Consider the following 13,365-nt stretch of genomic DNA (forward strand, 5'->3'; position numbering starts at 1 on the left):
GCACATACTGTTGTGCAAATGGAACAGACAACAGGTGGAAATTATAGGCAGTTAGCAAGATACCCCCAATAAAGGAGTGGTTCTGCATTTGGTGACCACAGATCACTTCTCAGTTCCTATGCTTTCTGGCTGATGTTTTGGTCACTTTTGAATGCTGGCGGTGCTTTCACTCTAGTGGTAGCATGAGACGGAGTCTACAACCCACACAAGTGGCTCAGGTAGTGCAGCTCATCCAGAATGGCACATCAATGTGAGCTGTGGCAAGAAGGTTTGCTGTGTCTGTCAGCGTAGTGTCCAGAGCATGGAGGCACTACCAGGAGACAGGCCAGTACATCAGGAGATGTGGAGGAGGCCGTAGGAGAGCAACAACCCAGCAGCAGGACCGCTACCTCCGCCTTTGTGCAAGGAGGAGCAGGAGGAGCACTGCCAGAGCCCTGCAAAATGACCTCCAGCAGGCCACAAATGTGCATGTGTCCACTCAAATGGTTAGAAACAGACTCCATTAGGGTGGTATGAGGGCCCGACGTCCACAGGTGGGGGTTGTGCTTACAGCCCAACACTGTGCAGGACGTTTGGCATTTGCCAGAGAACGCCAAGATTGGCAAATTCGCCACTGGCGCCCTGTGCTCTTCCCAGATGAAAGCAGGTTCACAATGAGCACATGTGACAGAGTCTGGAGATGCCGTGGAGAACGTTCTACTGCCTGCAACATCCACCAGCATGATCAGTTTGGCAGTGGGTCAGTAATGGTGTGGGGTGGCATTTCTTTGGGGGGACAGACAGCCCTCCATGTTCTTGCCAGAGGTAGCCGGACTGCCATTAGGTACCAAGATCCTCAGACCCTTGTGAGACCATATGCTGGTGCGGTTGGCCCCGGGTTCCTCCTAATGCAAGACAATGCTAGTCCTCATGTGGCTGGAGTGTGTCAGCAGTTCCTGCAAGAGGAAGGCATTGATGCTATGAACTGGCCCCACGTTCCGATTGAGCACATCTGGGACATCATGTCTCGCTCCATCCACCAATGCCACGTTGCACCACAGACTGTCCAGGAGTAGGCGGATGCTTTAGTCCAGGTCTGGGAGGACATCCCTCAGGAGACCATCCTCCACCTCATAAGGAGCATTCCCAGGCATTGTAGGGAGGTCATACGGGCACGTGGAGGCCACACACACTACTGTGCCTCAGTTTGACTTGTTTTTAAGGGGTACTCCGGTGGGAATTTTTTTTTTTTTTAAATCAACTGGTGCCAGAAAGTTTAACAGATTTGTAAATTACTTATATGAAAAAATCTTTACCCTTCCTGTACTTTTTAGCAGCTGTATGCCACAGAGGAAATTCTGTTCTTTTTGAATTTCTTTTTTGTCTTGTCCACAGTGTTCTCTGCTGACACCTGATGCCCGTATCAGGAACTGTCCAGAGCAGAAGAAAATCCACATAGCAAACCTGTGCTGCTCTGGACAGTTCCTGACACGGACAGAGGTGTCAGTAGAGAGCACTGTGGACAAGACAAAAAAAGAAATTCAAAAAGATCAGAATTTCCTCTGTAGCATACAGCTGCTAAAAAGTACAGGAAGGGTAAAGATTTTTTCATATAAGTAATTTACCAATCTGTATAACTTTCTGGCACCAGCTGACTTATAAAGACCAAAAAAAAAAATGTTTTCCACCAGAGTACCCCTTTAAGGACATTACATAAAGTTGGATCAGCCTGTAGTGGGGTTTTCCACTGTGATTTTGAGTGTGACTCCATATCCAGACCTCCATGGGTTAATACATTTGATTTCCATTGATAATTTTTGTGTGATTTTGTTGTCAGCGCATTCATCTATGTAAAGACGAAAGTATTTCATACGATTAGTTCATTCATTCAGATCTAGGACGTGTTATCTCAGTGTTCCCTTGAGAAAGCCAGTGTGAGACTGGTGAAATGTAGTCTTTTGCACATTTTGGAATACATTTACCACTTTTGATTCCAACTACGTGGTGTGCTGCATCTATATGCATATATATATATATATATATATATACTGCAGACACTGTCAGACAGATAGGTGACAGGATGAAGATATCAAACATAACTTTGTTGGTGTTGATGGGTTTGCCCCAATAACAAAGTGTCAAGGAGGTGGAGCTCTTAGCTGTTTAAGTGCTGCAGTATTGCAAAGGAGGTTAGGAAGGGGACCCAGGAGGCAGGCAGGGCTGCAACACTTAAAGGAAATCTGTCATAAGTGTCACCTGCACTAACATGTCGGTACAGACAGGTAGTGCATGTTACATCGATAACAACCATAATTACATGATCCTCTTCCGTGCTCCCGTTTTCCCACTTTCATCCTCCTTATCTTTTGTTTTGGTGCCGACTTGCAGCATGGGTGGAGCTTCCTGACGTCACTGCTGCTGCTTCTCTGCTGGGTCCCGCTGCTAGCAAACAGCTGCGGTGTTGCCAGGAAGCTCCGCCGGTGATCCAAGTCTGCCCCGGGATGATAGATACAGAGGAAGATGGAGGGAAAACGGGAGCACGGAACAGGATCAGGTAAGTATGATTGTCATCAGTGTCGCCTGCACTACCTGTCTGTAGAGATGAGCGAATTTACAGTAAATTCAATTCGTCACAAACTTCTCGGCTCGGCAGTTGATGGCTTATCCTGCATAAATTAGTTCAGCTTTCCGGTGCTCCCGTGGGCTGGAAAAGGTGGATACAGACCTAGGAGACTCTTTCCAAGGACTGTATCCACCTTTTCCAGCCCACCGGAGCACCTGAAAGCTGAACTAATTTATGCAGGATAAGTCATCAACTGCCGAGCCGAGAAGTTCGTGACGAATCTAATTTACTGTAAATTCGCTCATCTCTACCTGTCTGCACTGACAGATTTCCTTTAAGCAGTTTGGCCCCTGCTCCTTGACACTTGAGCCACAGGAGAAAATGATAAATTTATCAACACAATAACAAAAAGGTAGGTTTGCCATAATTGTCCTGTCAGATATCTTACAGTATATGATATATATGAGCTGACAGATTCCCTTTGGGTATGTTTACACATGCTTATTTTGCTGCAGATTTTCTGTTGCAGATTTTGCTACACATTGAAGTTAATGGGTAGCAAAATCAGAGGCAGAATAGGTACAAGTAGTTCTACTGAAGTAGGTTTCAAACCAGTGTTTCCCAACCAGGATAACTCCAGTTGTTGCAAAACTACACCTCACAGCTTATTGGCATGAGAAGTTTTCAGACAAGCAAAGGTCAGCACAGGTGCTGAAGTCAGATTGTCACTGGGAAACAAGAATAGGTGAGAGTGTTTCCCAACCAGGGTGCCTCCGGCTGATGCAAAACTACACCTACCAGCTTATTGGCATGAGAAGTTTTCAGACAAGCAAAGGTCAGCACAGGTGCTGAAGTCAGATTGTCACTGGGAAACAAGAATAGGTGACAGTGTTTCCCAACCAGGGTGCCTCCGGCTGATGCAAAACTACACCTACCAGCTTATTGGCATGAGAAGTTTTCAGACAAGCAAAGATCAGCACAGGTGCTGAAGTCAGATTGTCACTGGGAAACAATAGGTGAGAGTGTTTCACAACCAGGGTGCCTCCAGCTGTTGCAAAACTACAACTCCCAGCATGCCCGGACAGCCGAAGGCTGTCCGGACATGCTGAGAGTTGTAGATTTGCAACAGCTGGAGGCACGCTGGTTGGAAAACACTGTTGTATCACATACATATATATTTGGATGGAAGAGGAGGAATTTATTTTTTATATTTTATTTTTAGGGATGTTGCCAAATCTGACTTGTACTGGAGAATAAATCCTGCCTTGGCCCTGGAGTTATAATAACACGCTTTCGTATATAACCTGTACGGGTAGGTGTTAACGTTCCTGCTAACCTGTCATTTCTGTTTCCTTTTTTAGGGAGATGAAGGACCGATTGGACCACCAGGAGCTCCCGGTCTGGAGGTAGACATTTAAGAGATTTTGTTCTATTTTTTTCGCTCAATTAGCTTGTTTAGTATTTGTCGACATCGACAGGAAATGAAGCATTTTCCTGCTGAATGTTTTCCTAACTTAATATAAAACAGCCGCGCCACCTACAAGACGTGACAGTGGCCAGGATGAAATCAGAGGGTCATTATTTATAGGGCTAAAATAGAGGGCGCTTTATGTCTAGAGGATTGCCGTCATCTGGCCACGTAGATGGTCGCCCCCTTCTCAAAAACCTGTCTACACCCCCCGCCATCCACATGCAGTGCCCCACCTGCTGTCACCAGACGTCTGCCGGTTCTCCGTCACCCTTCTATCTTGGCCGGTTAACAGCTCATCTTTGATTAATAAATCAGGGTAAAAAAATTGGGATTTACCAAAGTCTCCTCTTTCTATAAATGAATTGCAAATGGCGTTTTAAAGTGTAAGGCTGGGTTCACATTGGCGTTCTTCAAATCTGTTCCTCAGATCCGTTGAAATGGAACTGAAATTAATAATTCTCATTGAACTCGATGGAGCATCAGTTTCGCTTAAAGGATAGGGGATAAGTTTTAGATTGTGGCGGGTTTGATCCAAAGGATAGGGGATAAGATGTTAGATCGAGAGGGTCCCACCGCTGGGGACCCTCTGTCATTTGAGGCACGGAGCAAACTCCGCTCCGTGCCAGATGACTGGCGATGCAGGCCGCCACGCCCCCTCCATTCAAGTCAATGTACTAGCCATCACACCCCTCCCATAGACATGAATGGAGGGGGCGTGGCGCGACATCACGAACACGGATGGACGAAAGCGGCGGGACCCCTGCAATGTAACATCTTATCCCCTATCTTTTGGATAGGGGATAAGATGTGTGCAGCGGAGTACCCCTTTAAACGTAAATATATATAAAAAAAAGGGTTAAAAAAAACCTGAACATAAACAGGTAGAAGCAGATGTATAAACGGATTTAAACTGATGGTAACTGTCCGTTATTTTAATAGACCTTTCCAAGAAATCATTTCAACAGATCGTTGGCGTATGTTAAAAAGTACCTTTCACCAAATAAACTTTTCTAAACTACCTCAGGCTATGTTTCCTAACACTCTTCCCACTCTTAAAAAATGTCAGAGCTTTAAAAAGCTGTGTATCATACCTTTATTCTTGCTCACATAGTGCAATCTTCCAGCAGTAGAAAGTGGTCGTTTCCCAGCAGACATGTCATCACTGAAGCCTGCTGGAGGCACCACTTCTGCCCTCACATCTTTGCAGTGCTGTGATGTATAGAAGACCTCAAGCTCTGTGTATGTTTCAGCGAGGCTCTGTGCATATTTTAGTAAGGCTCTGTGCATGTTTCAGTGAGGCTCTGTGCATGTTTCAGTGAGGCTCTGTGCATGTTTCAGTGAGGCTCTGTGCATGTTTCAGTGAGGCTCTGTGCAGCTTTAAGTGAGGCTCTGTGCATGTTTCAGTGAGGCTCTGTGCAGCTTTAAGTGAGGCTCTGTGCATGTTTCAGTGAAGCTCTGTGCAGATTTCAGTGAGGCTCTGTGCAGATTTCAGTGAGGCTCTGTGCAGCTTTCAGTGATGCTCTGTGCAGCTTTCAGTGAGGGTCTGTGCAGCTTTCAGTGAGGCTCTGTGCAGCTTTCAGTGAGGCTCTGTGCATGTTTCAGTGAGGCTCTGTGCATGTTTCAGTGAGGCTCTGTGCCGCTTTAATCAAGCTCAGTTCAGAGAAAGACTTCCTGAGTTTGGTCTCTTGCCAGGCCGATAGGAGACCAAACTCACTGTATTAATTGTGACAGGGAACAGAACAGAGCCACCTAGTGGCCGTTTTTTTTCTCTATATTATTTTAAACATATTTATGTTGATAATTTTAAAAGCACGTGAATGGAAAAGTGTCTGCTAATTACACAAGGAACAATATATTAAACGTTTTATTTGGTGACAGGTACTCTCTAACATCTGTTTAGAATTAGTACAGTTAGGTGACAATAACGGATCTAAGACTATGTTCACACAGCTGTCATGCTCTGACCTGTTCTGAGTCTATTTGTGTTTTTTTTTTTTGTGCCAAATGAACCCTGAATGGGTTGCAGCACGACTGACCCCACCGGGTCCTGACAGATCCCATATAACGTAAATGGGGGCCGTTGGGTGTCCAATATTCTGCAGTAGTTGAGCAGAGAAAAAATATAGGACATGCGGTACTTTTTTTCTCCTGTCCTTCCAATGAGCCAACCGGCGGAGCTTCCTTTTAACGGGATACAACAGCCGTGTGAACAGATGTTCTTAAATACTTTACATCTCCGCTCAACTACTGTAAAATACCGGACACCCTACAGTCCCCATTTAAGTCAGTGGGATCTGTCAGGACCCAGTGGTGTCAATTGTGCCCTGACCCGTTCAGAGTCCTTTTGGCACAAAAAAAGAGCTGACCGACCCTGAACAGGACAGAGCACAGCAGTGTGAATCGCCTTAGGCCGCATTCACATTACGATTTGGGCCTCCGATGCATAGATACAATTTCTAAAGCTCAGATTGGCTGCAATCGTATCTGTGCGGACTAATTCACTTCTGTGGCCGCTATGAAACGGATTGTAGTCAGCTAGTAACAATAGCTACGATTCGGTCATTTTCAGAGCGCATTCTCCTCTTGACTCTGACTGAAAGCCGTGGCAGACCAGGATTTCAAGTCCTAGTCAAGAATCGGATGCGCTCAGAAAATGACCTGATTTAGGAACAGGGTTGCGGATTGGCAATCTGTAAAAAGGTTTGTGATCAGCCCCCTTTAAGGAATCTATACATACCAGTACATAGCGATTTTAGAAATGACCACAGGTCATCCAATGTAAACCGATTGTCTATAATTGTGTCTTACAGAATAATCACACTGTATATTTTATTCATGAAATTGAGTAAATCTTACTTTCCCCCCTGCACTGTGGATGTTTACTCAACATGTTGAAAAAAACACATAGACAGTATAATTATTTTGTGTTAGTTAGGTTGTGTTTTTTTCTATAATTGTTACTTGGATAACATAAAATTCTAACGGGTTCACTTACTTTATCTTGTCACTGTATACCCTACTGTTTATAGGTGAAAGGCCCTATGCATTAATATAGAAGCTGCCACGTAATAATGTCATTTGGAAGTCTCAAAGGTCTATTTGTTTTTATAGGGTTATCCAGGCAGAAAGGGATTCCCAGGTATTCCCGGAGCAGAAGGACTAAAGGTATGAGAGGGTGACTCCTACTACCGCACATGCGCGAATTTCACAGATTACTGCACCTCCTGCATGCGTATCTGAGCCGCACATAATAAATGCAATGTGCAGATTTTTTTTGCAGGTTTTCTGCTGCGTATTTGAAAGTGGGAGGGCTCTTCTCGGCTGTCCGCGGCAGATTTTCCGCGGTGGAATTTACACTGCAGAAAATCCGCCGCGGAAAATCTGCTTCGGACAGCCGAGAAGAGCCCGCCCACTTTCAAATATGCAGGGGAAACCCCGCAAAAAAATCAGCTCGTGTGAACGTACCCTAAAGGACAACTCCAGTATGTAACAATGGATCCCTTATCCTAAGGATAGGGGATAAGTGTCAGATCGCAGGGGTCCGACAGCTGGGACCCCCCACGATCTCCCGCACTACCCCCCGACTCTCTGCATGAATGGGGCGTGTCGACCACCGCACAAAGTCAGCATGCCCCCTCCATGCAGCTCTATGGGAGAGCCGGAGGGCTGCACTCGGGAATCTCTAGCTGCATGGAGGAAGTGTGTCGGCGGCAGCTTCGTGCTATAGTCATCACGCCCCATTCATCCAGCGAGCCGGTTCACTGTGCGGGAGATCGCGGGGGTCCCAGCGGTCGGCCCCACGCCAACTGACACCTATCCTTAGGAAAGGGCAGTGGTCTTCAACCTGCAGACCTCCAGATGTTTCAAAACTACAACTCCCAGCCATCGGCTGTCCGGGCATGCTGGGAGTTGTAGTTTTGAAACATCTGGAGGTCCGCAGGTTGAAGACCACTGGGATAGGGGATAAGATGTTACATCCCGGAGTTCTCCTTTAAGCGCGTTCTTGGATTCTTATTCTCCCTTTACACCTTTGGACACTGAATTAGTAGGAAACAAGAGTCTTTACTACCAATGTGCGCATGCGTTATAGAGAGGAAACGGTAAAAAAAAAGTGTGTGTTTTGAAAAATTTTCTTGCTGGCCCTCTGGCTCCGTGTAACAAAGAGTTTCTTTTCCTTGGCGCTCATTGTTAGTCTGGAAGGTTTGCAACTCTTCAGACCTGGCGCGCGTTCCTGGCGTTACTAGAGGGTGAAGAGAAATGCCACAAACTGACTCAGATATTTTTTTTTTTTTAAACACATCCTATTTCCATATGTGCGACAAGTAAATCCTTACGATGACTTCCAGCTCAGGCCGACAAATTATACCAGTCTGATATAACACAGCGGCGGCCAAAGGCGGATTAGGTCTTCACTTCACGGCTTTTGCATCACATAGGTCCGTCTATGTCTGGCCATGAATCGGACCCTTATGTGGATTTGATATATATATATATATATATATATATATATATATATATATATATATATATTTATATATTTATATATATATATATATTTATATTTATATATATATTTATATATATTTATATTTATATATATTTATATTTATATATATTTATATTTATATATATTTATATATATATATATATATATATATTTATATATATATATTTATATATATATATATATATATATTTATATATATATATTTATATATATATATATATATATATATATTTATATATATATATATATATTTATATATATATTTATATTTATATATATATTTTTTTATTATTATTTATTTATTTCATATTTTTCATTCAAATTTTTTTTTATATCAATTAGTATAAATTTCTATGTTCTATTTTAAGAGGTCTTAATCACTGTTCCTTTTCATGAAATTTTTTTTTTCTTCCTATTTTGTTCTATTTCCTGAAAGAGCGCAACTCTTAAGTTGTATCTGGTATTACAGCTCAGCAGTGTGTACTTGAATGGGGGCTAGGCTGTAATATTAGACCAGCATTTCCCCACCAGTGTTCCTCCAGCTGTTGCAAAAACTATAACTTCCAGCATGCCCGGACAGCCAATGGCTGTCCGGGCATGCTGAGAGTTGTAGTCTTGCAACAGCTGGAGGCTCACTGGTTGGAAAGCACTCTATTAGACTCCATGGAATCGTATACATGTTCTTTTAAAGGAGTGTATTTATTTTCCGGATTTATTTATGTAACGCAAAAAAAAAATTTGGTATACAAATTTCAATGATACATTCTATGTCACTATTTTCAAGATCTCTGTTTGCAGTCAGTGAATGATGTTCCAACCATGCCCCCTTTTATTTTTTTCCTTCTTCACATCAGGCACACTTGGCTAAGTTGTATGTTTATATGAATGGGAAGATTGTTTAGCTCCGTTATTTGTCACTTTAAAGGTGTACCCCAGTTTAGGAAAATGTATCCTCTAAGGTCGGACCCCCTAAAGGTCAGACCCTTTGTGATCAGACCCTTATCCTTTATCCTTTGGATAGGGAATACTTCTTCCTAAACTGGAGTAATCCTTTAACAGACTCTGCAACAGAACTCCCGAAAGGAGCTCGGATGCAGGTGTGAACTCAGCCTTAGGGTTTGTTCACATGAGTGGATTTATTTGTGGGTTTCCCGCTGTCTGCTTGAAAGGGGACGGGCTCTACCTTTCGGCTGGAGAATTTCCGAAGCAGAAAATCCGCCGCAAGCCCATTGAAGTAAATAGGGTCTGTGGCGGATTATCTGCAGCGGAAATTCCGCAGCCAAAAGTCTGCTGCGGACAGCCGGCCCCCTTTCAAACACTGGAAACCTGGAAATAAATCCGCTCATGTGAACAAACCCTAAGGCTGAGTTCACACCTGCATCGGATTTCCTTTCGGGAGTTCTGTTGTAGAGTCTGTTAAAGGATTACTCCAGTTTAGGAAGAAGTATTCCCTATCCAAAGGGGTGTTGCGACCCATAGTGTGCCTCCAGCTGTTGCCACACCTTGCCCCGCCCCCTGGCCTGCTCACAGCGCCATTCAGACGCTCCGAGCAGCCATACAGGGGCCTGCTAGTCGCTGAGTACACTGCGCATGCGGATTGCCTCTGTGAGCAGGCCAGGGGGCGGGGCGAGGCGGGGGATGACAACAGCTGGAGGCACACTATGGGTCGGGTCACTGGCAGATCCGCAGCGTAAAATACGCTGCGGATCCGTTACGTGTGACCCTACCCTTAAAGTGACAAATAACGGAACTAAACAGACCCTTTGCACAACTGACACCAACTGCTGTCCAGGCATGCTGGGAATTGTAGTTTTGCAACAACTGGAGGCATCCTGGTTGGAATTGAAAGCAATTGTCTTAAGGCTGAGAGGCTAGCACCCTGTTTTGTACCCTATTTTACGAGTAACGATAGACACTCCTGTAGCTACAGTAGCACAACCCACAGATATGGATCACAGTGCTGCATTTGGGAGACCCCCTTTTTTCTGGGGGGGGGTTTGGGGGGTTCCCTGGCTCATTCAGTGACAGCAGGAAGAAATCTTGAAAATTGTGAGTTTTTTTTTTTTTACTTTAACTTAAAAAAAGCACTCCGGGAATCTTTTTTGCTTATATACTGCAGCATTGGTTATTATTAGAGAAAAATGTGGAGGTTTGTGTGTATGCTTTGTGCATACCTCCTTCTGCTGATGTGGCAGGCATGAGATAGGTTCCATTTTGCTTTGAAAATGCACCATGATGTGTGTTCTGTGATGCAGCCTATATTTCCCCATGAGTTATCTGGTTGAGGGTCAGGTGTTAAACAATCCAGCTCATCTCATTAGGCTGCTGGTGTTGGAGATCACTAAGGTGAAATGCACATACTGTGCAGTTCTGATGCATTTTCATACTAAAAATGAGTTGCTATGAGGAACCAGTGACCTATAATCCCAATTGAGGTGTTTCATGAAGATTTAGCATCTTTAGATGTTAGCAGTAATATACAGATAGAGCTGGAGGGGAGGTGTATAACTTCTATATATCCTGATCCCATAGAGAATAGCAGCAGTATACAGATAGAGCTGGAGGGGAGGTGTATAACTACTATATATCCTGATCCCATAGGGATAGCAGCAGCATTATACAGATAGAGCTGGAGGGGAGGTGTATAACTACTATATATCCTGATCCCATAGGGATAGCAGCAGCATTATACAGATAGAGCTGGAGGGGAGGTGTATAACTACTATATATCCTGATCCCATAGATGTAGCGGCAGTATACAGATAGAACGGAAAAGGAGGTGTATAACTACTATATATCCTGATCCCATTGGGATAGCAGCAGTAGTATGCAGATAGAGCTGTAGGGAGGTGTATAACTACTATATATTCTTATTCCATAGAGATAGCAGCAGTATACAGATAGAGCTGGAGGGGAGGTGTATAACTACTATATATACTGATCCCATAGAAATAGCAGATGGAGCTGGGAGGGATGCGCTGCTAGGGGGATCTGTAGGTGATCATGTCATCCTGTATTCTACAGGAAGTCAAGAGTCTGACATCCTGTTGTAACTAGAGATGAGCGAACTTACAGTAAATTCGATTCGTCACGAACTTCTCGGCTCGGCAGTTGATGACTTTTTCGGCATAAATTAGTTCAGCTTTCAGGTGCTCCGATGGGCTGGAAAAGGTGGATACAGTCCTAGGAGACTCTTTCCTAGGACTGTATCCACCTTTTCCAGCCCACCGGAGCACCTGAAAGCTGAACTAATTTATGCAGGAGAAGTCATCAACTGCCGAGCCGAGAAGTTCGCGACGAATCAAATTTACTGTAAGTTCGCTCATCTCTAGTTGTAACCATTAAGCACTGGAAGATTTAGAGAGTCATGCTAGTGATCACATGACCAAAGTACACAAGGCTGCAGCTGCGCTTCAATAAAACAAATGGCGCTGTAGGACTAGATATGGTGAGTGTGCTTGATATGGACAAAAAGAAGGAAAATGTTATATACTATATAGTATATATACCACTGTTTACCAACCAGGGTGCCTCCAGGTATTTCAAAACTAAAACTCCCAGCATGCCTGGACAGCCGAAGGCTGTCCAGGCATGCTGGGAGTTGTAGTTTTGAAACAGCTGGAGGCACCCTGGTTGGAAAACGGTGTTATATACGCTCTATGTAGTCAAAATATGCGTCTTTACTTCTTCTAACATAAATTGGGAATATTCTAATGCTATGAATTCCCTCCCCCAGTAAGAGCCTGCACTTTTGCGAATGTACTTTTTGCCAGCACCACCTGGACTTCCATGTTGTTTGCATAATAGGCTTCATTCAGATGCGAATAAAAAAAATGTGAGAACCGAGCTTTACGAGTGACTATGTCTTCCTGTCTTTTTTTTTCCTTACGACTTCAGGGTGAGCCAGGAAACACAGGAAGAGCCGGGAAGATCGGTGAACAGGTGTTGTAAATAGTTTTTCTGCCTGGGAATATTTTTAGGTCTGAGTAAGGCGCGTACCTCCACCAAGCTGCGCTAAGATTGTCACCATCTCCAATATGGGTGGCCACCGACCGACGGAGATACAGGAAGCGCGTTCCATACGGACTGCTTCCATATCTGGCTTGTGTGAGAACTCCGTCTCCAGCCAGCGTATCTCCGAAACACAAGGCCTTTCTCATGCTGTTATATAACCTGGAGTCATTAATCCGCGCTTCCAAATCCCGTCCAATATTTACACGTCCCTGTAAGAACTCAGCAAGACAGAAACCATTAACCTAGACGCCAATAACAATATTACATTCTTTACTTTCAAAATATCTTAATGCTAAGTCAACTTTCTGGAAAAATACTTTATGGGGAGATATTTTCCCAGGAAAATGTTTTTTTTTAGCATAATTACTACCCTTATTTACCTCCCATTGGACGGACGGGAGGGGGGCAAATACTTTTTAATCCTATTTAAAAAAAAAAAGCTAGATATTCCTATGCAAGTCTGTCTGTAAGTAAATTGCTGTGTCTCTCCATTTGGAGCCATCATGTTTGGCCCGCATGTTGTAGGACTGGCGTTTCTTGCGCCAATCTTAGAAAAAAGATTTTTTGGGAAAAGTGCACGCCTGCTACTAAAGTTAGCACAATTGGGCTTATTCAAATGTCCTAAAATAAAACCTGCTCCAACTGTGTGCAGGCGTAGATTGGTGCCAAAATGGGCACCATTTTCTGACTATAATAAATCATTCTAACGTTGCGGCTGCCGTGTGTGGCCGAAACCGTGCATATATATATGGTGGCCAGTGGCTGCACTCTTGGAGGTGGTTTCAGCTGCAACCGTAAAATTTTAGACCAGGCCTACTACTGCATATACAA

The 13,365-nt window shown here is 44.0% G+C and overlaps 1 protein-coding gene and 1 long non-coding RNA gene across 3 annotated transcripts in view; one reads left to right on the forward strand and one right to left on the reverse strand.

The window, feature by feature from the left end:
* COL27A1 (collagen type XXVII alpha 1 chain) overlaps positions 1-13,365 on the forward strand; it is a 341,158-nt gene that overhangs the window by 192,224 nt on the left and 135,569 nt on the right. Inside the window, exons 22-24 of the mRNA XM_056540545.1 lie at positions 3,904-3,948; positions 7,125-7,178; positions 12,418-12,462. Coding sequence (XP_056396520.1) covers positions 3,904-3,948; positions 7,125-7,178; positions 12,418-12,462 — 144 coding nt within the window. The remainder of the gene's footprint in view (positions 1-3,903; positions 3,949-7,124; positions 7,179-12,417; positions 12,463-13,365) is intronic.
* LOC130291594 (uncharacterized) overlaps positions 1-13,365 on the reverse strand; it is a 42,015-nt gene that overhangs the window by 24,923 nt on the left and 3,727 nt on the right. The gene's annotated exons all lie outside the window — the stretch shown is intronic.

This window comes from Hyla sarda, chromosome 9 (assembly GCF_029499605.1).
Source record: "Hyla sarda isolate aHylSar1 chromosome 9, aHylSar1.hap1, whole genome shotgun sequence".
NCBI lineage: Eukaryota > Metazoa > Chordata > Amphibia > Anura > Hylidae > Hyla > Hyla sarda.